The sequence below is a fragment of the Globicephala melas genome, chromosome 21 (assembly GCF_963455315.2).
Source record: "Globicephala melas chromosome 21, mGloMel1.2, whole genome shotgun sequence".
NCBI classification, from domain to species: Eukaryota; Metazoa; Chordata; class Mammalia; order Artiodactyla; family Delphinidae; genus Globicephala; species Globicephala melas.
The window spans coordinates 23,772,469-23,797,294 of record NC_083334.1 but is presented as its reverse complement, the minus strand read 5'-3'; the positions used below and the strand labels follow the sequence as shown (position 1 = coordinate 23,797,294).

Sequence of the window (24,826 nt, the reverse complement as noted above, 5' to 3'; positions counted from 1 at the left end):
CTAAAGAAGTTTACTAAGACATCAAAAAAGGGCTAGAGAAGACACACTGAGTTTCTGGATAGTCAGTCTCAAAACTTTAAATGTATTAATTAAATCAATACACTCAAGAATCAATACCAAGAAAAGACGTCGGCAGGATTTTTCATCGAACCACAAGTTTAAAGTTCACTAAGAAAAGAAATAGGTCAAGAGCAGTAAATATTTTTTTGGAAAATAAGAACAATAAGGAAAAGCTCACTCTATTAAACATAAGCAGTACACAAAAGCAGTAATTAAAATAGTGTGGAGTTGGTATAAAAATAGATACAAATCAATGGAATAAAACATACCACGTTCAGAAACAGAGCCATGTAAATATAGAAATTTGACATATGCTAAAGGAGGCACTTCTAATCTTTAAGAAAGAACAAAGTACTCAATAAACGAGGTCAACAAAACTGTCTAAAATTCTGGTATACCATTATCAGCAAAAATTCAAAAGATTAATCACATACAACATTTGCAAGAGAACAGAAACTGGCCTCATCATTTTCAAAGACATTTTGTAGAACTTATCAACACTTTATATTTCCATACTCTTCACCACATGCACATATAAACACAAAGATGTATGCAAAGGATGTTCATTTTATCAGTCTGTAATAGCAAACATACTAAAAGCAATCAGTAGGGTAAATTAATAGTTAGATAATCAATGACATATCCATATATGGCATAATAAGCATTCAGTAAAAGAATAAAACAGAACTATATGTAGTAAGATGACAAGTTCTGTAACATAGGTGCCAAGTGAAACAGGAAAAACTAAGTGTCAGTAGTAGTTACCATTTAAATTTGAAAATACAAAATGATAATACGTGTATTATGTAAATGCAAAGAACAATCCAGGAGGATAAGTATCAGTTAATAGGGGCCTCTACAGGGAACAGAATGGAACTGAGGTCAAGTATGTGAAAGGAGAGTTTTAATATGCTATAGTTTGTTTTTCAACAAGCATATCTCTCTCTCTCCCATCCTCACTCCCTCAGTCCCTCTCTCCTATCCACCTCTTTCTTGAAATCTGAGAGTAACATGAAGGGCCCCTGCAAATAATGAAGTCAACAGTGATTTATATTTTTCTAACATGAGATCCTGAGGATAAACACAGTTTCATGATTTTAGTAAAATCAAGAATGAGAGGACCGAAATGTTGATTACCTTAATACAAGTAGGAAAGATGAGGGTAACAAACACATTCAGCCTTCCCCATCCCACCCCCATGTATAACAGCAAAGTTTCTGGAATGGGACTGACCTCATTACCAGTACCAGGAATGAAATCCAATTGTTTTAAAGCCAATATGGAAATCCCACTCCCCTTGCCACGCAACTGATTCAGGGACAGGAACTATAACCCAGGTCTCAATTCTCTGGTCTCCATTCCTGTCCATAATTACTAGGTCCAAGGTGGTCCAATTGTAACAAAGATCAGGATTCTCCTTCCATGCTATGGGAAGGGATGATTTTCCACCTTCTAGATGTGAAGAAAGAAATACATAGCCATAGTTGATGCACACAGTCATCCTACAACCATATAAGACATCACCCTGAAGGCAAAGCATCTTCATGCCTTCTTCATGGAAGAGGAACAAATACAGGGCCAGAAAAAATGGGCAGTGCTCTGACTGAAGATGCCTGAAGGCCACTCTATCTCAGGATGTGTCCACTAAATAGGTTAATAAATAACCTTTTAAAGCTGAAGTCACTTTGATTTGGATTTTCCATTAGTTGCAACTAAAAGCATCCCTGTTGATGGGATGGGATAAGTAAAACCTAACACCACCTCTTGATCCTATTTTTTAAAGACTATATAGAATTCCATTTTCTTTATCTATCATAATTTATTTAACTATTCCCTATAGATGACAGTTAGGTTGCTTGCAAATTTCATCACAAACAATGTTCAAAGAATACCCTTGTGTGTATGTATGTATCTTTAGGCATTCATATTACTATTTCCATAGGACAGATTCTTAGACATGAAATTACTAGGTCACAGAGCACTCCTATTTCTCTGCCTGTCTTCTTAACAATAAATTTTTCACAACCCTGGGAGACAAGCCAAAGAAGCTATACAGAAAGCTAAGAAAAACTTCTACAGAAGTTTGGTGAAGGATTTCACCAAATCGTGTGGTGAAGGATTTCGAACTGAAAACTAAAAAAAGATGTCTTACATCACCTGCCACTCCTACAAGAACACTTTGGTCAAAGAACAGACGTCCATGAAGGCTTATGGTTGACTATGAGTTGCAATACAACCATATATAACTCAATACCTAATTTTCCAGTGTTAGATATAGATCAGGTTGATGGTATTTGAGATGGATATTAACGGATCATTATCACCATCAGTACTGTAGCTGTTTATATCTATAGCCTACCTCTTTCCCCCATACTTGCCCAGTGGCTTACACTCTTTAATGTATAATATCTGGGGAATATAGTGTGTCTCAGTTTTCTGACTAGCTCTCCCCCAATAATTTTGCCCACACCCTGCTCTACCCATTTGTTCACATGAGAATACCATGTTATTACCAATAACTGAATCCTTCCACAATCTCAATTCCAAGCATCTCACTCTCAAATTAACATCTCCTATTTTTGAAGCTCATTCCCTCTGGAAACTCAATCTTTTGATCCACCTGGGGCCTATAATCCAATGGTCCTACTACCTTTGCACTCTCCTCACCCCCAGGCAGTCCTTACTTCCTCCTTGGCCAGTTTAATTGCAAAATTATAACCACTTCCTTGCCTACTTCCCCAATTTCATTGTCCATCTCTGGTTTCATTATTCTCTCCTGGCAAAACTCTAACCCTGAACACAACAAATTCTCTGCCTACTCTGTGCCTATACCTATGTAGCTGAATGAATGTAGCAGGTGAAAAACACAATCTTGTTGACTGATGTGTTTAAATTTGTGACCACCAACTTCAAGTGAACTCTTAGTCTTCCTAGCATTCTACAACTTTTCCCTAATCTATTTACTATCCTCTCTTTCTAAGCTAACTATTTATACCTTCTCTTGTCTACCTAAACCTATCGTATTTCCTCCCATTATCCCTCCCAGCTGACAACCATGCTTCAGACTTCACTTAAGCAATCAAAAAAGAATGTCCACAAGCTCCTACCCTGAAATTTATTCACATAATTGTATCTATGCCCATATACTCTATTGTGATGGTTAATTTTACTGTGTCAATTTGAATGGGCCACAGGGTGCCCAAATATTTAAACATTATTCTGGGCATTTCTGTGAGGGTGTTTCTGGATGAGATTAACATTTGAATCAGCAGACTGAGTAAAGCAGACTGCCCTCCCCAATGTGGGTGGTCTTCATCCAATCTGTTGACGGCCTGACTATAACAAAAAGGCTGAGTAAGGGGGAATTCACTCTTTCTGTCTGCCTTTAAGCTAGGACATTAGTCTCCTGCCTTCAGACTCACACTTGGACTGAAACAAATAGTGTCTGCTCTCCTGGTTCTCAGGCCAGACTTAGAGTGGAACTATACCACTGGCTCTCCCAGGTCTCCAGCTTGCCATCTCTATACTAGATAGACAGATAGATAGATAGATATTACATATATAGACAGGTATAGGTTTAGATATAAAAATTGGGAATTGGCCCATGCTATTATGGAGGTATGAAGGTAGGTAGATAGGTAGATAGATAGATATCCCCCATGACTTATCTGTGCTCCTAAATCCAGCCCCTCCTTGTGTGAACTAGATTCCATATCCTCTCATCTAGTCAAGGGCATTTTTCACCTCTCTTCTGCATCATCAATTTCTCCCTCTCTACTAGTCTACCAGAAAAGTCCCAAAGTCCCATCAGTATATAAGCATATGCAATTTCTCCCATCATTAAAAAAAATCAAACAAATTTGACTTCGCTAACTGCTCCATTCTTCTCCCCTAAAAACTACTCAAAAGACTCATCTATACTAGCATCTCCATTTCCATTCCTTCCATTATCTCTTCCCAGTATTTAAAAGACACTCCACCCTTGGGCTTCCCTGGTGGCGCAGTGGTTGAGAGTCTGCCTCCTAATGCAGGGGACACGGGTTCGTGCCCCGATCCGGAAAGATCCCACATGCCGCGGAGCGGCTGGGCCCGTGAGCCATGGCCGCTGAGCCTGCGCGTCTGGAGCCTGTGCTCGGCAAGGGGAGAGGCCACAACAGTGAGACGCCCGCGTACGGCGGGGGGGGGGGGGGGTGGGGGGGGGTGGAGAAGAAAAGACACTCCACCCCACCAAAAGGGCTCACTCGTTTCAAGGTTACCAATGACCTTCATGCTGCCAAATCTTACAGTCAGTCCTCATCTGGCTCAACACACCAGCAGCATATGACCCAATTAATCACACTCACCTTCTTGAAACACCTTATTAGGCTTCTGTGAAAACTTTTGATTCTCCATCTACATCAGTCAGCATTCCTTCTCAGTACCCTTTGCCCATCCCTCCTTACCTCCCCAATCTCCAAACATAACAGAAGATTCAGGTCACAGACCTGGTTGTTCTCTTCTCCATCTACATTCACTCCCTTGGAGATCACATCCAGCCTGATGACTTTAAAATTAACTACAGCACGCTGGTGACTTCCAAATTTATATAAACAGCCTAGAGCACTCCTCTGAACTTCAAACTTGTATACCCAATTATTTACTAGATACTTGAATGTCTAATGCACATATTGTACTCAATAGGTATAAAATTTCCCCGAACTGCTCCTTCCATAAATTACAATTTTCAGTAGGTACACCTCCATCCTTCTGATTGCTCATGCCAAAAACCTTAGAATCATCCTTGACTCCTCTCCTCCTTTCACACCTCACATCCAATCTATCAGCAAATACTGTTAGTTTTACCTTCAAAATAAAGCTGAAATCCTACCTCTTATCACCACTGCCACAGCTAAAACCTTGGTTCAAGCCACATTATCTCTTATCTGCTTGCCTCCATAGTCTAGTCTCAAAACAGTAGTCAGAGTGATTCTGTTAAAAGAAATGTCAATTTAAAGGATTATATACCATAACCAAGTGAGATTTATCCCAGGAATGCAAAGGTGGCTCAATATAAGAAAATCAATGTAATATGTCACTTTAATAGAATGAAGGAAAAACACCACATGATCACTTCAACTGACACAGGCATCTGATAAAAATCAAATATTCTTTCATGATATAAAAACTCAAAAAACTAGGGACAGAAGAGAATTTCCTCAACACAATAAAGGGGTTTATGAGAAACCCACAGTTAACATCATACTCAGTGGTGAAAGACTGAAAACTTTCCCCCTAAGATCAAGAGCAAGACAGATACTCACTTCCACCAATGCTATTCAACATAGTATTGAAAGTTCTAGCCAGAGAAATTAGATATAAACAAGAAATAAAAGGCATTCAAATTGGAAAGGAAGAGTAAGACTACCTCTACTCACAGATGACATGATCCTGTATATTAAAAAAAAAACCCAAAGAATCCACAAGAAACTACTAGATTTTTTTGGGGAGGGGGTGCTGTGTTGGGTATTTGTTGCTGTGTGCAGGCTTTCTCTAGTTGTAGCGAGCGGGGGCTACCCTCCGTTGTGGTGCACGGGCTTCTCATTGCAGTGACTTCTCTTGCTGCGGATCACAGGCTTTAGGCGTGTGGGCTTCAGTAGTTGTGGCACATGGGCTCAGTAGTTGTGGCGTGCAAGCTCTAGAGCACAGGCTCAGTAGTTGTGGTGCACAGGCTTAGTTGCTACGCGGCATGTGGGATCTTCCCGGACCAGGGCTCGAACCCGTGTCCCCTGCATTGGCAGGTGGATTCTTAACCACTGCGCCACCAGGGAAGTCCTACCAATTCCAAGAAACCTACTAGATTTAATAAGCAAATCCAGCAAAGTTGCAAGGTACATGATCAACACACAAAAATAAGCTGTGTTTCTAGACAACAGCAACAAACAATCTGAAAGGAAATTAAGAAAGCAATCCCATTTACAATGGCATCTAAAGGAATAAAATAAAATATCTAGGAGGTGAAAAACTTGTACACCAAAACCTACAAAACACTGCTGCCAATTAAAGAAGATATTTCATTCATAAAGAAGACAAGTTCGTCACTTGTCTCCATAACATGAGCCTGTACTCCACAACAAGAAGCCACCACAATGAGAAGCCCACACACTGCAACAAAGAGTAGCCCCCACTCGCCGCAACTAGAGAAAGCCTGCGCGCAGCAGTGAAGACCCAACACAGCCAAAAATAAATTAATTAATTAATTTTTAAAAAAGAAGACAAGTTTCATTGCAACAAATGGAACACCTATGTTCATGGATAGAAATACTTAATATTGTTAAGATGTCACACTACCCAAAGCTACCTACAGATTCAACACAATCTCTACCAAAATTCCAAAAGCTTTTTTTCAGAAATGGAAAAGCCAATCCTCAGATTCATATGGAATTGGGAGTTCCCTGGCGGTCCAGTGGTTAGGACTTGGCACTTTCACTGCCGTGGCCTGGGTTCAATCCTTGGCCAGGGATCTAAGATTCCGCAAGCCACCTGGTGCTGCAAAAAAAAAAAAAAAAACATATGGAATTGCAAGGGGCCCTGGATAGCCAAAACAGTCTTCAAAAAGAACAAAGTTGGAGACTCAGACTTCCCAGTTTCAAAACGTACTACAAAGCTATGATAAGGGTTTAGTAAGAATACACAAAAATCTCCTACAACTCAACAACAAAAAGACAAACAACTCAATTTAACAACACACAAAGGACTAGAATAGACATTTCTCCAAAGAAGATATACCGATGGCCAATAAGCATGTGAAAAGATGTTCAACGTCTTTAGTCATTAAGGAAATGCAAATCAAAACCACAACAAGATACCACATCACATCACCACCTAAGATGGCTATAATAGAAAGAAAAAGGAAAGCAGAAAGATGAGAAGAAAGGAAAACAAAAGAGAAAAGGAAAAGAAAAAAAGAAAAGACAAAAGAAAAGAAAAAGGAACAGAAAATAACAAGTTTTTGAGAGGATATGGAGAAATTGGAACCCTTATAACATTACTAGTTGAATGTAAAATGGTTCCACCACCGTGAAAAACAGTTCTGCAGTTCCTCAAAAAGCTAAACATAGGGACTTCCCTGGTGACGCAGTGGTTAAGAATCCGCCTGCCAATGCAGGGGACATGGGTTTGAGCCCTGGTCCAGTGCGGAGCAACTGAGCCCGTGCGCCACAACTACTGAGCCCGTGCGCCACAACTACTGAGCCTGCGTGCCTAGAGCCCGTGCTCTGCAACAAGAGAAGCCACCACAGTGAGCAGCCTGCGCACCACAACGAAGAGTAGCCCCCGCTCCCCGCCACTAGAGAAAGCCTGTGCGCAGCAATGAAGACCCAACGCAGCCAAAAATAAATAAAATAAATTTTAAAAATTAAAAAAAAAAGAACTAAACACAGAATTATCATATGATCCAGCAAGTCCACTCTAGGTACAGACCAAAAAAGAATTGGAAAAAGGGACTCAAGCAGATCCTTGTAAGCCAATGTTCAGTGCACCATTATTCACAATAACCAAAAGGGGGAAAAAACCCAACTGTCTGTCAAAAGATGAATGGATACACAAAATATAGTATATACACACAACGGAACAGTATTCAGCTATAAAAGGAAATTAAGTGCTAATACATGGTACGACATGGATGAACCTTGAGAGCATTATGCTGAGTGAAATAAGTCCGATGCAAAAGGACCAATATTATGATTCCACTTGTATATACTACCTAGAATAAGCAAATTCATAGAGAGTATACCAGAGATTACCAGGAGCTGGGCAGAGGGAGCAATGGGGAGTTATTGCTTAATTAACCAGTTACAGAGTTTGCCTGGGGTGATGCAGAAGTTTTAGAAATAATGGTGATGGCTGTGTAACAGTGAGTGTAATTAATGTCACTGAATCGTACACTTAAAAAATAGATAAATTAGCAAACTTTGTTATATACATTTTACAATTTTTTTTTAAAGATCATTCAGATCATGGTGTTTCCCTGACAAACCTCTCCAGTAGCTTCCCACCTCCCTCAGAATGAAAACCCAAATTTTCAAAATTGCCTACAAGGTCCTACACAATCTGTCTGACTTTATCTTCTACAATTCTCTATCTCACCCTGCTCTAACTTACTGGCCTCCTAGGCTGCTCTGCGGACACACCATGCAGGCTCCCTCAGAGCCTTTGCACTTTCCTTTCCCTCAGATAGCCACAGGACTAGCTCTCTCACTTCCTTCAGGTCTTTACTCAAAAATTACCTTCTCAGCCAGGCCTTCCCTGACCACCCTGACCACCTACTGTAAAACAGCAGCTCCCTACCCCCACTGACACTCTTCACCTTCTGATATACCAGGCTTTTGACTCATTGCCTATCTCTCTCCAAAATGCAAACTCCAAAAACGAGCGATTTGTGTTTTTGTTCATTGATGGTATCCCCAGTACCTAGAGCAGCGCTCAATAAATATCTGTTGAATTAACAAAGGGAGACCACTGTTCAATGGCATGAAAATCTAAATGCCCTACCCACACCGACCTTCAGCTCCCTAAAAGTTAACGCACCGAACTATACAAAATCCTTAGTACTCTGACTTAAAGACCACTAAATTAACATCCTAAGGATTCTAATATCCTCTTCCATAGGGAGAATTTTTACATACTCAAACATATCCAGAAAACAACTCAAATTAAACCAGGGAAAACACAACAAACCATTAAGGATTCAATGCTTTGAACTCAAAAAATCCAACATAACTTGTTACACTACACAAAATGGGCTGGGTGCCTGGGAGGTGGAAAGGGAGAAGGAAGATGTCCGTCTCTAAGGAATATCCCACACACAGCCCAGAGGCCTGCTCTGCCGGACTGAGCACCGCCAGTGTCGGAGAAGGCTAGAATGATACCTCAAGGGTCTGGAGGTGGAAGCAGGGTTGGGGAGGACACGTTACCGTGAGAAGAGTCAGTTCAATGGGACTTCTCCTTCAGCTGGACGACTTGTGCAGCGTCCCAACGGCATTGCCTGGAACCCAGTCACTCATGCTGGACACCAATTCAATCGACCTTATTCCCGCGGGTCAGAGTCCACGCCGGAGCGTCACGGCGCACACAGCATACGTCACTTCTAGGACACGGACCTTCCCACCCCTCCCTCCGGGGTCCGTCGGCCCCCAGTCCACCACTCCCAGAGCGCCGCGCTGCAGCCCCTCCCACCCTAGCCCGGCGGGCTACGCGAAACGCATGCGCGGAGGACTCCCGCCGCCGCTGAGCACTCAGGGAAGTGTAGTCTCCTTGTGGGTGCCCGTGGGCCGCCAGAGTCCTACGTCCCGGCGGAACCTGGAGAAGTCAGAACACTCTCGCCACCCGGGTTCTTATCCCCACCTTCACACCTGTCCGGTCACCTCACGCTCACGGTCCGATCCCACGCGCTGGGCTTCCGTCAGGGCGGGCCCCAGGGGAGAGCGGCTACCCGGTCTTCCCTTCAGCGGGCTGTGCTGGAGGAGGCGGGGCCCACTGCCTGCCTCCCACCGCCCCCCTCCCCGCCCCCCTCCCCGCCCCCCTGTCTCCCGCGGGCCGCGGGCCGGTGCCCGAACAGAGGCGGCGGCCCCCGCAGCAGCCGCAGGAGGGGCGGCGGCGGTGGGCGCCGCAGGCGATGCCCCTGCCCGGCTGCTCCGGCGTGGGGCAGTGCGAGCGGCGGCGGGGGAGCAGGCAGGGGGCGGCGGCTGCGGCGGCTGCAACAGAGGGGCCGAGAGCTGGAGGCGGCGGCGGCGGCGGCGGCCTCGAAGGGCATCGGCGGAGGCGGTGATGGCACCAGTGGTGATGTGAGTGTGTGCTGGCTGGGGCCCCGGGGGCTGTCCAGCCCGAGGCGGGCGGCCCGGCGGCGAGCGGGAGCGGGAGGCCAGGGGCGGCGGAGGGATGCTGTGTGCCCGGTGCGGAGCCGGGAGACGCCGCCCGCCGCCCGCTGCCCGCCGCCGCCGCCGCCGCCGCCGCCGCCGCCGCCGCCGCCGCCGTGGACCGTCCTGGCGCTGCGGCGGCCGGCGCCGCGCAAAGAGCGGCCAGGTGTGGGGTTCCCGGGCAGAGGCTGGGGCAGCGCAGGCCGAGGGGCGTCTGCGATTGTTCTCAACACTCCTCCCCCACCCCACCCCGTGTGTCTGTTTGTCACTTGCAGCTGAAGATGGAAAGAGCCAGGCGAAGGGGAGGCGGCGGCGGCGGCGGCGGCCGTGGCCGCGGCGGCAAGAATGTAGGGGGCTCTGGCCTCAGCAAGAGTAGACTCTATCCCCAGGCCCAGCACTCCCACTATCCCCACTACGCGGCTTCAGCCACCCCTAACCAGGCTGGGGGCGCAGCCGAAATCCAGGAGCTGGCCTCCAAAAGGGTGGACATCCAGAAAAAGAGGTTTTACCTAGATGTGAAGCAAAGCTCCCGGGGCCGGTTCCTAAAGATAGCCGAAGTCTGGATAGGGAGAGGCCGGCAAGACAATATCAGAAAGAGTAAACTGACCCTCTCCCTGTCTGTGGCCGCGGAGCTGAAGGACTGTCTAGGGGACTTCATCGAGCACTATGCCCACCTGGGCCTGAAAGGCCACCGACAAGAGCATGGTCACGGCAAAGAGCAAAGCTCCAGGAGGAGACAGAAGCACGCAGCACCCTCCCCACCAGTCTCTGTGGGGTCCGAAGAGCACCCTCACAGTGTCCTCAAAACAGACTACATAGAGAGGGACAATAGGAAATACTATCTAGACCTAAAGGAAAATCAACGGGGTCGCTTCCTAAGGATAAGACAAACCATGATCCGGGGAACTGGCATGATAGGTTATTTTGGCCACACTTTGGGCCAAGAGCAGACTATCGTCCTCCCAGCACAAGGGATGATTGAGTTTCGGGACGCCTTGGTTCAGCTCATTGAAGACTATGGCGAAGGGGACATAGAAGAACGCAGAGGTGGAGACGATGACCCAGTCGAACTCCCAGAGGGGACTTCTTTCAGAGTGGACAATAAAAGGTTCTACTTTGATGTGGGCTCTAATAAATATGGAATTTTCCTGAAGGTAAGTGAGGTGAGGCCACCTTACCGTAATACTATTACTGTTCCATTCAAAGCTTGGACAAGGTTTGGGGAGAATTTTATCAAGTACGAAGAAGAGATGAGGAAAATTTTCAACAGCCATAAAGAAAAGAGGATGGATGGCAGAAGGGCCAGTGGTGAAGAGCAAGAATGCCTCGACTAGAATGAAATTGAACTCCATCAGGCAAAAGTTAAAATCATAAATTGGCTAAAAGTACTGATCCATAATCATTTGAAGAAATTTTTCCTCTTTTTTTGGCCCTTTGTTATGAGTAGTACCTCTAGTAGTTATACTTCAAGGAGTCTGATTCTCATGTTATGTTATCCATAAAACACTATAATTCTTATGGGAATTTCAGCCTTCCCAGAGCTAAATAGTTTAGCTGCTTCAGCTGCTCCAGACTATTGAAGTATGCAAATCAGCACAGTGTGACATTCTGACCTTCTAGATACCATAACTAAGATTAACATTGCACTATGACATAAGCTTAAAAAAAGATACATATACCTAATATGTAAGTGTGAATTTCTATTTAACAAGTTCCCCAAAAAAAGTATTCCATTCCTACTTCATTAAAAGCTGCTAGGATTACCTGTAGGACAGTTACCACAGAAACAGAAACTGACTTCTATTATAAATATATTTATTTACAAAAGTACGAGTAGAAATATATTAAATGTCCATTGGATAACTGAATATTAAACAGTACCATTAAAGAATCGAATCTTAGAGTTACTATAGTATTCTATAATTTCAAATTTTGTGGTGACCCTACAGTTTATACTTGCCATATCAATGCCATGAGAGAGTTTTAATTGGTTATTCTAAGCTAGTTATAATCCCATCTTCACCTCTGATTATTGTACCATATATTATTATTGACTTTCCAAAGTTTCAGGAATTACTTTTATGTCACTGTTGCGTGGGAGGCTTTGCTATGGAAATCTTGATATTTTAGCTTTTCATGCTAATTTGAAGGTTGTGAGAGGTTCTTTCCCAAAATACATCATGGACTCAAGGTGTTATATTTTATGCTGCTGCTTTAGCACTGTTTCAGAAGGGTTGGTGCACCAGTTACCTGATATAAAAATAATCTGTAGTAATATATTTTAGTAGCACTTTTGCAGTTGCTGCCCTGAAGTCCATTTCAACACTTACAGTATAAACCTGACTTTTAAAGGTGTTTTAATTCCAGGAAAAAAAAAAGTTTTTTTCTAAAAAGCATTTAGAATAAATATACAATTTCAGCCTGGAAAAATATAATTTGAAGATTGGTTATAAACATATTTGAAAGAATAATTCAGGCATTTTTCCAAGGTGCTCTTTATGATACTTTACACAAGGTTTACTTTACACAAGACTCACCCACTTACTGGTATTAAAAATTACTTTCCAGGAAGTGCCACAGCAATTTTTCAACACCCAAGCAATTTTTTAAACAAGTGGATATAATGTATATGTGTACCAACCCACCCTGTATTAACTGACTGAAATTTTATCTGTTGAGCTGCATTTTATCTGAATGAAATTACTGTCTTTTATCTTGGCTTTATTCACCTCCCACACAATGAGTCCATATAATCATGTTTAGAAGCCAGACACTGATTTCAGCCCCCAAATATAGCTCTCATTGATGAGAGCTGGCTGCATGGATTGAGTTCAGAATGTAGCTCTTCTTTTATATGCTATAAGTAATTCACAATTATTTTAACAGTTGATTTCCCTCCAGAGGATTGTCCCCAAATACACTTAAGTAAGGTCACTAAGAAAACTTTATGATATGAATTAAGAAAATTAATTTCACAGATTTACGTTACTTAAGAACAAGCAATCAGTAACCTAGACATACATACTGGTGTTGGCTTACTGATTGTATTTCCAGTTTCCTCAAAGTATAAAGGAATCTCCCCAGTTCATTATAATTGTGGGCCATCTGGATCACTATGGACCAGCTGAAGGTTAGAAGATGGTGTTAGGACTAGAGTTAATAGCTCATGGCGGGTGTTGAGACTCTAAAAGTAGCAAGGATCTTCAAACAGTCCTCACTGTAAAATAACTATTCTAGGCTTGATAAAAAGTAGTTTTGGGGTATGTGAAGGAGTGGTGTACACTTGAATTACTGTACTACTGATTGCTTTGCTGCCCATCATAGTGCCTATTAATAATAATCAACCTGTCAGATTTTGGCAAACTGGAGCTGTGAATATTCCAGTATTTGAGTGTTCCTATCACTATTGCTGTGACTGTATACTCTCTCTTAAAACCTTCCCTTCCAAAATATTTATATCTGTTAAATCTAAATAATTTCCTTGGTTTTTAGTCTGGTAAGGTTTGAGTGTGTGTGTGTGTGTGTGTGTATATATATATACATATATATGTATATATATATACACACACACACACACACACACATCTATGTGTGTGTATATATGTGTTATATATATACATACACATGATACAATGCCAGACTTAAATATCTTTAACTCATTGTATATAAATATTATTAGTTTAATTTTGCATTAATAATTTAAGTGAAAAATTGGTTAGGCAGCCAAATTTTCTACATTGTATGTATACTTCAGAGTTTTTACCATCTCAAAGCTACAAACTGGATAGATGCATATGTACCGGCAGTTGATTATACTTTAGAATCATTAAGCCTTCTGCCAGTCCTTTTGTTTCATTTTCTTCAAAGTTAATGTTCACTGAAAAATGAAATGATGCTATGATTTTTTTTGATACTTAAAATTTCCAGTCATTCATTAGCCATAATCAAATAAGATCCAATCCAAAACTCTGGTATTAGGACATGTACTGAGATGTATCTTATAAAATACGCTACTATTCTTATCTGTGCAATATACATTTTATTTATTGTCATTTGTAACATAAATGGAGCTGCAAGTGTACATGGTACTCTTCAAAATAATAGGATCCCTGCCTTGAAGACATAAAACTCTTAAGGCAACTGGATGTTAGAATTCAAAAAGTGAGCATTAAAAGTTAGTAACCAAAATTACTAGTTCACTATATAATTCTAAAACACTGATGATGTTTGCACATAATAATTCAAGCATAATGTGGTACAGACTCAAAACTGTAATAATATAAGCTGATAGTATGAAATTTGGAAACGGGTCCCTCATAATCGTTGGCAGTGTGCTCCTACCAATTGAAAGCAGCACTAATCTGTTGCTTATATGCAAAAGGTGCAATGTATTATAAAAGTATTAAACTTCTGCCACATTTTATAATTTTCCTTGTTAAAGCCCCAAACTGCCATGTCCCTTAAACTTGAGTCAAACACAAGCTTATTTGCACTAAAGAGCATGGCCAAAAAATAAATGACAGGGTGGAAAAGCTAATTGGAACCTCTTGAAATAGTTGGTTCTAATGGGAGAATTTCACATTTGTCTATTTGAAAGCTATATGGTCCAGGCAGACAATCTGTCAGTTCACTAATTTAATAATGCACTTTACCTTTTGTATATAAAAGATGTACATTTATGCCACTTGACCGGTGGGATGTGTTTCAATAACTATGTAGTTAGAATCTGTAGGGTGAGCTCTTGCATGCATATGTTTGTGTTGGAACTGCCGTAGTAACAAGTTTCCATTAAATCAGTGTAATGGAGAAGGGTAGAAAATGTTTCTGCAGCAAATCCCAATACATTTAACAAAGAATTTTAAAGTAGAGTTCATATTTGTATTCTTCAGGACTAGAATCAATAAAAAACTATTTCTAGCCCAGGTTAGTATTACAGTTGAGATTATATCTAATTGAGATTCCCCGTGATACCCTGAAAATGAATTTTGGGAATTTGTGCAGACAAAAAAATTTTTAACAATTCTGTTTCATTGTTGATGTGTGTTTAAATTAGTAATGAAAAGACAGTACATGATACTATATTAGAATTAAAAGTATGATTGGCTGATATGGCATCGTTAAGAAAACACCCAGACTAGAGAAAGTTCAAATTAAGGAAATGCAAAGAACCTAAGAACAATTGCTAAAATAAATATGATATTATTTCAAAACTTGCAGAAGAACTAACTTTCACCAACCAAAAAGGGTATTAGGGGCCTTAGTGTATCCTTCCATCCTGAAAACTTCCTAAGATATACTTTTGAAAACTAGATAATTGTTGCTTAATAATAGGTTGTATGTACTTTACTAACAACACTGTGTACTAACAATTCATCAAGAGTATACTATATTTACTGCATTCATTTTATATTTGTGGATAAGAATACATTATATATAGTGAACCTATCTTAATATAATCTTGTATTTATATTGTAATTTTGAAAATATTTTCAGTAAAATAAACATTTATCTGAGCTGCACAATTTGAAGAGGATGAAATTGGAATACACCCTCAGACGCTCAGTTTTAATAAGCAGCTACCATTGAAAGTTGATGTATGTACTATCATTCCTTTAGAATTTGTTTTATGGTTTATTTTAATACTTAAGTAAATAGGACTTAATTGCAAATTTGAAATAGTGTCCTGGAAATAATTTTTTCATAAGTGTGAGATTTTCTTTTTTCCTGCTTATTTCCAAATGTCTTTCACTGGAACTATTTGTAAAATCTTATTCCAAGCTTTATGTAAGAGCTTTGCTTAGTCATCACATAGTTTGAAGTTTCTCTTTTACCAAAACACCAAACATCTTTGGCAGGATAAAATCTAAAGTAAACCACAAAGAATTTAAAGTTGATTCTATGCCAACAGAATAATACAGGTATAATATTTATCACTGCCAAATAAGATTCTTAAAATCTTTCTGGAGTTTCCTTAAAGATTTCTTGAATTTCATAGAGAAATATTGGCTTGTGGCTAGCCCATTAGAGAAAGAGAGTAGGGATGTTGGTATGCTGTTGAGACAATCTGTAGTCCACAATACTGTAGCAGTGAGGTACAGGGAAAATGTGTTTTTCCCAATTTCACGTCTTGTGAAAATTGAGTTTTGGGGGTTTTTTTGGGTTTTTTTTCTTGCGATACGCGGGCCTCTCACTGTTGTGGCCTCTCCCGTTGCGGAGCACAGGCTCCGGACGCGCAGGCTCAGCGGCCATGGCTCACAGGCCCAGCCACTCTGCGGCATGTGGGATCTTCCCGGACCGGGGCACGAACCCATGTCCCCTGCATCGGCAGGCGGACTCTCAACCACTGCGCCACCAGGGAAGCCCACAAATTGAGTTTTTAGATCACAGTTACTCTGTCATACCCAAATTTATGTAGAAAAACAGTTTATGTGCTAGTATATTTTCTTGTATAATGTTAAAAAATTAATCTTTTTTTTCCTTAATTTGACATGTTTTTTAAGGAATTTAAATTTATTTAGTCAATATTTTTGAATAAGGAAAACATGCATATAGTACAAAATTTAAATGGGCCAGATGGGTAGACACTGAAATGTAGCAACCAGTGTTACCAATTTCTTGGGTCTCCTTCTAGAGTTACTTTGCATATACAAACATATGTATTATATATACAGATATTCTTCTTAAACATACAGTTGGAAACATATCATATACACTCTCCTGTACCCAGTAGTATCAATTTTAGATCTGCCATTATAAGTGAATTTTTTCCCCTTTTACCTAGATACCATACTTGGTCTAGTTACCATAGATCAATTAAATGCATAGATAGTTAAATTTAATTTGAACTATTTATGACACCAAGGGAACCTCAAGGAAATTTCAAATGATTCCCATTGGAATTTACTCAAAATGCAAATATATGTATATATCAATTTTTAAATGTATAAATATTCAGTTTCCCGTCCCTATTTGAAACCACTTTGCCCTCCTAGCTCCCCCTCTTCCTTCCCTCAAAAAAGTATTGGTCTTTTTCCTGAGGCAATACAGTTCAGGATGTTAAGTGATTTACCCAAAGTTTATTTTAGATTAACTGTGTCCTCTAATGAAAAACACCCATGTTTAAAAGCTTTAATAAATTATCAGTTAGTCAGTTTTTACTATTTCTGTTACTATTATTTTTATCCAAAGACCTTGCCATTGTAAGAGTAAATCAGCACTAGAACCATAGCAAAAGGTTATGATCCTGCTGAAATCTTTTGATTTATTAACATGAGTGTTTATAATGAGAAAAAGTATAGTTATTAATGAATAATTCATTTAGCATTTAGTCAAATCCAAGACTAAGCAAAGGGATAATGCTACTTCTGATTATTTAAAGCATTGATTCCCCATTGAGGGACCCAGAGTCTGTGAGATTTCCTTGGGACCAAAAGGTACCAAGATGATTTGGGAAAAGATTAAAAACGTAAGGGCTATGAGTTTACAAGTACAACTAAACCATCTCTATTTTCCGCTGTAAGAATATAAAATAGCAAATATAATTGTTTGAAAATGAAATTAGCATAATTACTATTACTGAAAATATAAACAAAGTTGCTTCAATAATTCCCCAACCCCTCCCCCTCAAAAGTCACAGTTCTCCTTTTATTCACATCAAGGAGGCACTTTAAGGTCACTTTTCTAATAACCACCAAGAAAAAATTATCTGAAAAATTAAAGGTCCCATACTTGAACCCTGAAGAATCCTATATAGTTATGAATTAAAGCAACCAATTAAGAGTATGTGGGTTGAGAAAGAATTTCTCAAAGAGTATGTGGGTTGGTGTGTGTAAACTCTATGAAAATGTTAAAAGGTTTAAAAATTAAAGCATTGGTTTCAACTTTAGAATAATATCTTCATAAGTGATGGAATGATTTTCTGTTTGTAACATGGAAAAAGTGTTGTTAGAAAACAAGATTCTCTTAAACATTTATTTTTAAAGCATAAAAGAGTTTGCTTCTTTTATTTTAGTGATGAATAACTCATTATCCTTTGCAGAATCTGTAACATTGGTAAAGTTCACCAGGTATTTACTTGTTGAAGCTTAAAATGGTTTATAGGTATTGTTCCTTATTTAAAGAGAGGGATCAAAAGGAAGGTAATTCACCTTCGGGAAGAGTTTTGCTTAAATTTAGGCTAAAAAATATTAATAATTTTCCATCCTTAATCAAGGAGTTTCCCATCTTGGCGCTTTCTGGTAAATTGTTTTCCAAACTTTACCTTCTTTGGAATATCCCTTGTGAGAAATTGCATAGTCTTACTGAGGCCAGTGGCATCTACTAATAAATAAAAGCTTATTGGTAATGAATTAGTGCTGCTACGGTGAGGTTAGTTTGTAATGTGAATATGAAGAAAATACTCATTTAAGTAGAATATACAGTGCCTCCTTTAGTGTTGACTTTTTTCTAAGATTGAATAGGCATTGTCCTTTCATTTTACCCCTTTATACTTAGTTTCTGTGTTATTCTATTCCAAGTATTCATTGTTCCCAGGAAATATTAGGAGTAAAGAAAAGAGAAAGTAATCCCTAAGAAAAGTGTTCATAGTATTTAAAAACTAGAGTCGCTCAAAGTGTAAAATTGGAGGGAAAGTGCTTTTGTTGGTTTTAGTCTTTATCAGAGTAACGGTATAAATCTGATTACTTTATTTGATCTGATTAGAGGCCAAATGTCTTTATCTGAGACGCCTGTATTTGGAAATATTCAGTATTTTATTTTTCTTAGAACAAATGATTCTGTAGGATAATACTCTTTTTCAGGATTTTATTTATGATTTGTTGTGGATTTGATGAAGTTGTTGCCTAGAGGCGGCAAATATAAAAGAAGAAATAGAGAAGAGAAAGGTGGTGGCTGATTAGTTTGCTTGCTTATAACAAAAGAAATCAATCTAATAGAAATGAGATAAATAAGTCATTCTCAAAACTAAATCCCTGTTTATTTAACCTTTAAAAGAGCCTCTGAGAAAGAATAATAAGACCTAATTCTGCCAGTGTATGGCCTGACCCTGAGCAAATCATTTCACTTTTGTTGCGTGGTTTCCTTATATGAAACAAGAACAAGATTGTACTAGAAGCTAGGGTTTCCTCCTACTCTAAACTTCTTAAACTCTGTATTAACAGAATGTGAAAGAAAAAATAGAAGAATAATACCCGGATTAGAAAGTATGAGTAAGAGATTCTCTCTTTATATTAAAAACAACTATAATAATGCACCAACCTGTGATGACGCCCAAAAGAACATGCAGAAGTGCCAGTTTTATAACACATATGTATCTCTCTAGCCACACAATAAAATTTTGTTCCTAGTCCTAAGACCAAATTGTTATATACTTACTATATAATTATCCTATGCTTTAATTTTTTTTTGCTTTTATTTATTTATTTATTTTTTTTGCGGTACGCGGGCCTCTCACTGTTGTGGCCTCTCCCGCGTCCCCTGCATCGGCAGGTGGACTCTCAACCACTGCGCCACCAGGGAAGCCCTATGCTTTAATTTTTTTGAGAAATATTTTTATTATCTATATGAAGTGTCATTTTTTCGAAGTAGCATCACTTGTTTTATACATACTGTAATCATTTTCTATATTGCACGTGACAAAAGAATTTTTAAAGTTAACATCACTTTCTGAAATGCCATTGTTCCTGAAATAACCATAAATTACATTGCTAAACAATATACTGCAACTGTCATTGCATTGGTCCCCGAGAATCAGGTCCTTCCTTTGACCCCAATTTCCTTGGTCCTATTGAAGATCCTATGTTACAAATCACGACATTTAACAAATGTTAAATGTCAAGAACGCTGAACTTCGAACAATATAGTTTTGCTATAGAGGACCCTACTAGGGTATGCAAAGATAAAACATAATGAGTTTGTTTATTTGTTTGTTTTTAGCCTTGAGAAACTATAGAGGTTGATGATTAGAGGGGAGGAAAAGCATCACACGGGTTTTTGTCTCAGAGGCATTTATTTAGGCATCCCAGTCCTCCAGTCATTGGTGCCACCACCACTGTCAACAGGGGACTTTAAAAGAGTGACACCTTTCTCCCTAAACCTGTCTTTTGGATGCCTATTTCTTTATCAAAGACAGTGTTTACGGGCAAGGAAAGCATATTTTGAAGTGCATGTATACGTGTGTGTTTTGTCAATTTCAAAAATAATAGTAATATCTGTGCACATAAAATTTGATTGCAGAAACGTTTAATAAAACAGTCTTTAGCCTGGTGGTGGTTCACACTAGCCATCTGATCAACAAATTCTATAGAGTGAATTGGCTGTTGTAGAAGTTTTTTTCCTCTCTTCTCTTTCTCCTCAAATAGCAGATCGATTTTAGGTTCTTCATTGCTTCTTCTTCAGTGTAGTTTGAAATCTAAGTGGGATGGGAGGGAATAATTTAGTTTGGCAGTTCTTTACCCTGGCCATTTTGTAGAAATTTTCCTCAGTTTCCCATTTCAAACACTCCAAGCAACCTTACCAAAAGAACACACCTAAGTGACAAAATTACCCAGCAAATAAAACAACAGAATCATGAGATAATGACTTAGGAATACAAGACACCTAGTGTGTATCACACCTAGTGTGATAACTTTACTTATCATTTGCTAATTTACTTCAGAAACTGTATTTTATGTCTAGGTCCTTCAGACTAGCAGTGTGATTTATACCAATGATTGTCAGTCTAGAAATTTCAATAGAGTAAAAGAGTCTGAAGGTTCAGTTGAGTTATTATGGGATTTTATCTATCACTGTTGAGTAAATTCCCCCAAAAGGGTAAACCATGCTATCATCAGGGGTAAAAATAGAATTTTAAAACTCCATCACTCATAAATAACCTCCATCCCTGTTTTTTCCTCCCTTCTGTACACTGTACCCTGTTGAAAGTGGTTGAGAACACTAATTTCTCCCACTACTACTGTAGCCCCACTCCATCCTATTTATTTGTTCAGATGACTATTGAAACACTATAAAGAAAGATTAAAGCTGATCTTTGAAAATTTATAAATTGCCCTATGAACTACACTTTGGACTCTTAAGAAAGGGCTCCTGCTTCACTTAACTAATTTCAACACTCTTAACTGTACTTCTGTATAACAGTTTAAGATGAGTAGAAAACATTTCGCTTGGGATGATATGGCCTAAAAGGGCAGTTACTCCTACTTTTCAGTACATAGTAGGTCTTCAGAAAATATTTTGACTAGCATGATTGACAGGTCATTTCAGAAATGAATTTAGCCTCTAGGAAAATTGCACCATGACCATTTTTAAATAGAAGGTGGTAACAAAAGGAAGAGTCAATCAAGATTTATCAGTACTAGTAACTATTACTTATTGAATACCTACCATGTTCTAGGCTTTGTTGGACCCCTTATATCTACTATTTCTAATCTTTGTATTATCCCCATTTTAATATACTTTTCCAGAGGTTCAGAAATTGGTTCAGTGTTTCAGAATATAATATATTTGAATCCTTACTGACACCAAGCCAAAGATTGTGCTCAGTTAGACCAGACTGCCTCTAAGACTTACTCTGAAATTTAACTCCCAACTAATAAAGCACAGGCTACCCCAGCCACCACTGTAAATAAATCTGCCTCTGATTACTGGGATGTATGGTGCTAATAAATCCAAGTTATTTGATTTTTAGTATAGCTTACAGATTGAACCTCTAATCCCAACCAACTATTTCAAGTAAGTGTGAATAATTTTTTTTTCTTTTTTTTTTTGCGGTACGTGGGCCTCTCACTGTTGTGGCCTCTCCTGTTGTGGAGCACAGGCTTCGGACGCACAGGCTCAGTGGCCATGGCTCACGGGCCCAGCTGCTCCGCGCGGCATGTGGGATCTTCCCGGACCTGGGCACGAACCCGTGTCCCCTGCATCGGCAGGCGGACTCCCAACCACTGCGCCACCAGGGAAGCCCCAAGTGTGAATAATTTTTTAAAGGGATCAGATGATGAGAATAGAGATGATTATCCCAATTCTACCCTAAGGGCATAGAAGAGACAAATTACTGTTCACAGTGGGTCTACAAGTTAATTTTTCATGAAGTGAAGTCAACTGGTTATGTTAAAAAAAATCTTATCAATATTGGTGAGAGTTTTACTGGGTGATTTTTTTTTTTGCAACTTTTTCTGCCATCCTACTCCTTCCGCGTTATTCCATTCATTTTCATATTTTAATTACCACGTTTCCTCTTTTTTTTTTTCCTTGCCTCCAGAGGGATAAATTGTGATGACTGCCCTGTTTACAGATCCACATTATTTTTCTCCATTACTCTAGGGCTGTGGATTTCAAACTTTAGGGGAATTAAGAATCAGTTAGAGGGTTTGTTAAACCAGATTGCTGGCCCCTAACCCCAGAGTTTCTGTTCCTTAGTTATGGGGAGTGAAGCGAGGATCAAGAATTTTTGTTTCTGATACATTCCCAGGTGACCCCATGCTGCTGATCTGGGGACCACACTTTAAGAACCAATACTCTAGGCTGAGGTGATTTTTTACCTTAGCTACAAAAGATAGTAAAGTAGAAACTTGGGTCAAAACAACTGTAGCATCTTGGTAGGAAAAAGATTCAGTGCTACTCATCCTGCTTTGAGAAATTTACAAATCTTAAAACAAGCAACTTTTTTTTATAAATTGACTAGAGGTTAGGTAAAGAATTATTATCCTCTCTTTTTTACCCTTTCATTACATTTAATAACTCTTATTAGTTCCCTCTGATATTTTTACAGCTATCTTGAGATAATTCTGATAGGGATTAACAATTATGAATCCTTATATGAAAAGTTTAGCTTTCAAATTTATGGAGACTGAAGCATATTTTTAATTTATTAAATAACTGTGTACAAGCCTTACTAAAGGAAAGTGAATAATTTCTATACTCAAGAATTGTTAATACAAGTTTTAGTGAATATTAAGTATTAGGACTTGAAGGGACCTTGTAATTAGTTTAGCCCCTTAAATTTATGTTTTGTGACATACTCCATGTAGCTCAAATGATTCATAATTACTAAAATAGGCTAAGTAAACAGAAAATAAAGGTTAAAGCTTAAAATGCTGCTTGGCTCTTAAGATATATGTGGATAGAAATACATAAATTTCTTTTAAAAGCATGTAATATTTTCACTGTCTTCCTGTGTCCTATCTATATGCATAGGATAGAGGAATTATATATATACTATGGTATATTTATGGTACTTTTTTCAAATTAACAATTGGACCCATTGATTTAAATTTAGAGATACTTCACCTACTCATTGAGAATATTATTTGAAAACATAACTAACATATTTAAGAATAATTTATGTTTGCCAACCTGAAGAGATTCTATAATTAATGTGTTGATCATAATTAACAAAATGTTATTTTATATATACATCTGTATAATTAATATATATGACTATACATAGCCACTTAACAACTATCATTTTAGTGGATCACATCCTATCATAAACACAAAATTAATTCACATATAGACACTTGGCAGTTCTGCAAGTTCATTAACTTCTATTTCCAGCTTCAGTGATTAGTGCTCCAAAAACAATAAATGAATTCCTAATTTTGAAAAAGATTCACTGCTGACGTAACAGAGATACTCACCAACTCAAAAGGATCATTACAGGTGGTGTAACTTTTTTTTAATATTCTCTATCCTGTTTGTATTATAATAACAATTAAAATTTTAGGTTTAAAATATTTGCCTTAGAATTATAATCTGAGTAGACTTCAGACAGAATAGAGATTTACAGAAGATTTCACCTCAGTATGAGGACAAACTTCAAGAAGTAGTGTTACTCCCACCCTTGTTATTGGAATTATTTAAGGCAGAAACTACACATACACTTAATGTAGGATGCATAAAGGGACTTAATAAATGAGAAAAAAAAATTGGATTGTTATTACTTTGAAAATTCTTTTCAACTCAGAGAGAATTTCTTAGGAATAATACTTAGAACTTTTGCATTCAGGTCTTCTGTTAATTTACCAGGTTTGATAAGTGTGATTTCAATTTTTCTAGCATTATTCTGAAAAGAGAAAAAGTTTATCACTTCCTCACACCCCTTGTTATTGCAAAACAACATAAGAACCAGTTTTCAAATTTTCATGAGCTTTACTACTTAAATGAATTAGTTAAGACAAGTTCCATGAAATTTGCCCTACAAAATGAAGTATAACATAATTTTTATAAGAAATGTTTCACTTTTAATCATTCTTTTCAGAAAGGATTATATGAAGGAATAAGTTTAGTATTTATGTTGCTGTTTCAAAAGTACCTTCTACAGGTTTATTTGGAAAGATGTAAGTGATAGTATGGTAAATTGGAAAACCAAATTATTGGATATTATCCAATGAAGGTTTTCTTCATAAAAATCCGGAATAAATTATGTTTAAAGGTTGAAGCGAAAAAACAATATTTTCACTCTTCATTTTTTTCTTGCACTACTAATTTAAGATGGAAAGAAACCATAAAGTTTACTAATTTCATCTCAGATAATCTGTATTAGAGGTCAGGTTTCCAAGTAAATAGATAACTGTTGCAAATAATACGTGATTCTCTCCTGGAGAGTTTCAAGGCTTTGTAAAAGACAGAAGGGTAGCTGCGGCAATAATATCTAAATTCAGGGATCTAGCGTGAATCAGTATGAAACTCAGTTCTCACTTGGCGAGTCCACTTTTTTCTTGTCATTTCTTCAGTTATTTCTGCTTTCTATGATTCTGTAACATTTCCAAATTTCAAAAGGACAACTAATAATACCTTCAAGAAAGAGACCTCAGTACGTTGAAATATATTACACCAAAGCCTATAAACTATATCTGTATTATACATTTCTAAATATTTAG

At 38.7% G+C, this 24,826-nt stretch overlaps 2 protein-coding genes across 5 annotated transcripts in view; one reads left to right on the top strand and one right to left on the bottom strand.

Annotated features, from left to right (window-relative positions):
- Window positions 1-9,158, bottom strand: part of WRN (WRN RecQ like helicase) — a 141,753-nt gene extending 132,595 nt beyond the window's left edge. Inside the window, exon 1 of the mRNA XM_060291488.1 lies at window positions 9,012-9,158. The gene's annotated coding sequence lies outside the window, so the exon portion shown is untranslated. The remainder of the gene's footprint in view (window positions 1-9,011) is intronic.
- A 514-nt stretch (window positions 9,159-9,672) lies between these two features.
- Window positions 9,673-24,826, top strand: part of PURG (purine rich element binding protein G) — a 48,499-nt gene continuing 33,345 nt past the window's right edge. For 3 of the 4 annotated variants that reach the window (XM_060291499.1, XM_030832653.2, XM_060291500.1), the window contains exons 1-2: window positions 9,673-9,881; window positions 10,229-11,107. In XM_060291499.1, coding sequence (XP_060147482.1) covers window positions 10,235-11,107 — 873 coding nt within the window. In that variant the 5' untranslated portion in view covers window positions 9,673-9,881; window positions 10,229-10,234. Of the gene's footprint in view, window positions 9,882-10,228; window positions 17,881-24,826 lie in introns of those variants that run through there. The other variant, XM_030832645.2, reaches the window with a different exon arrangement.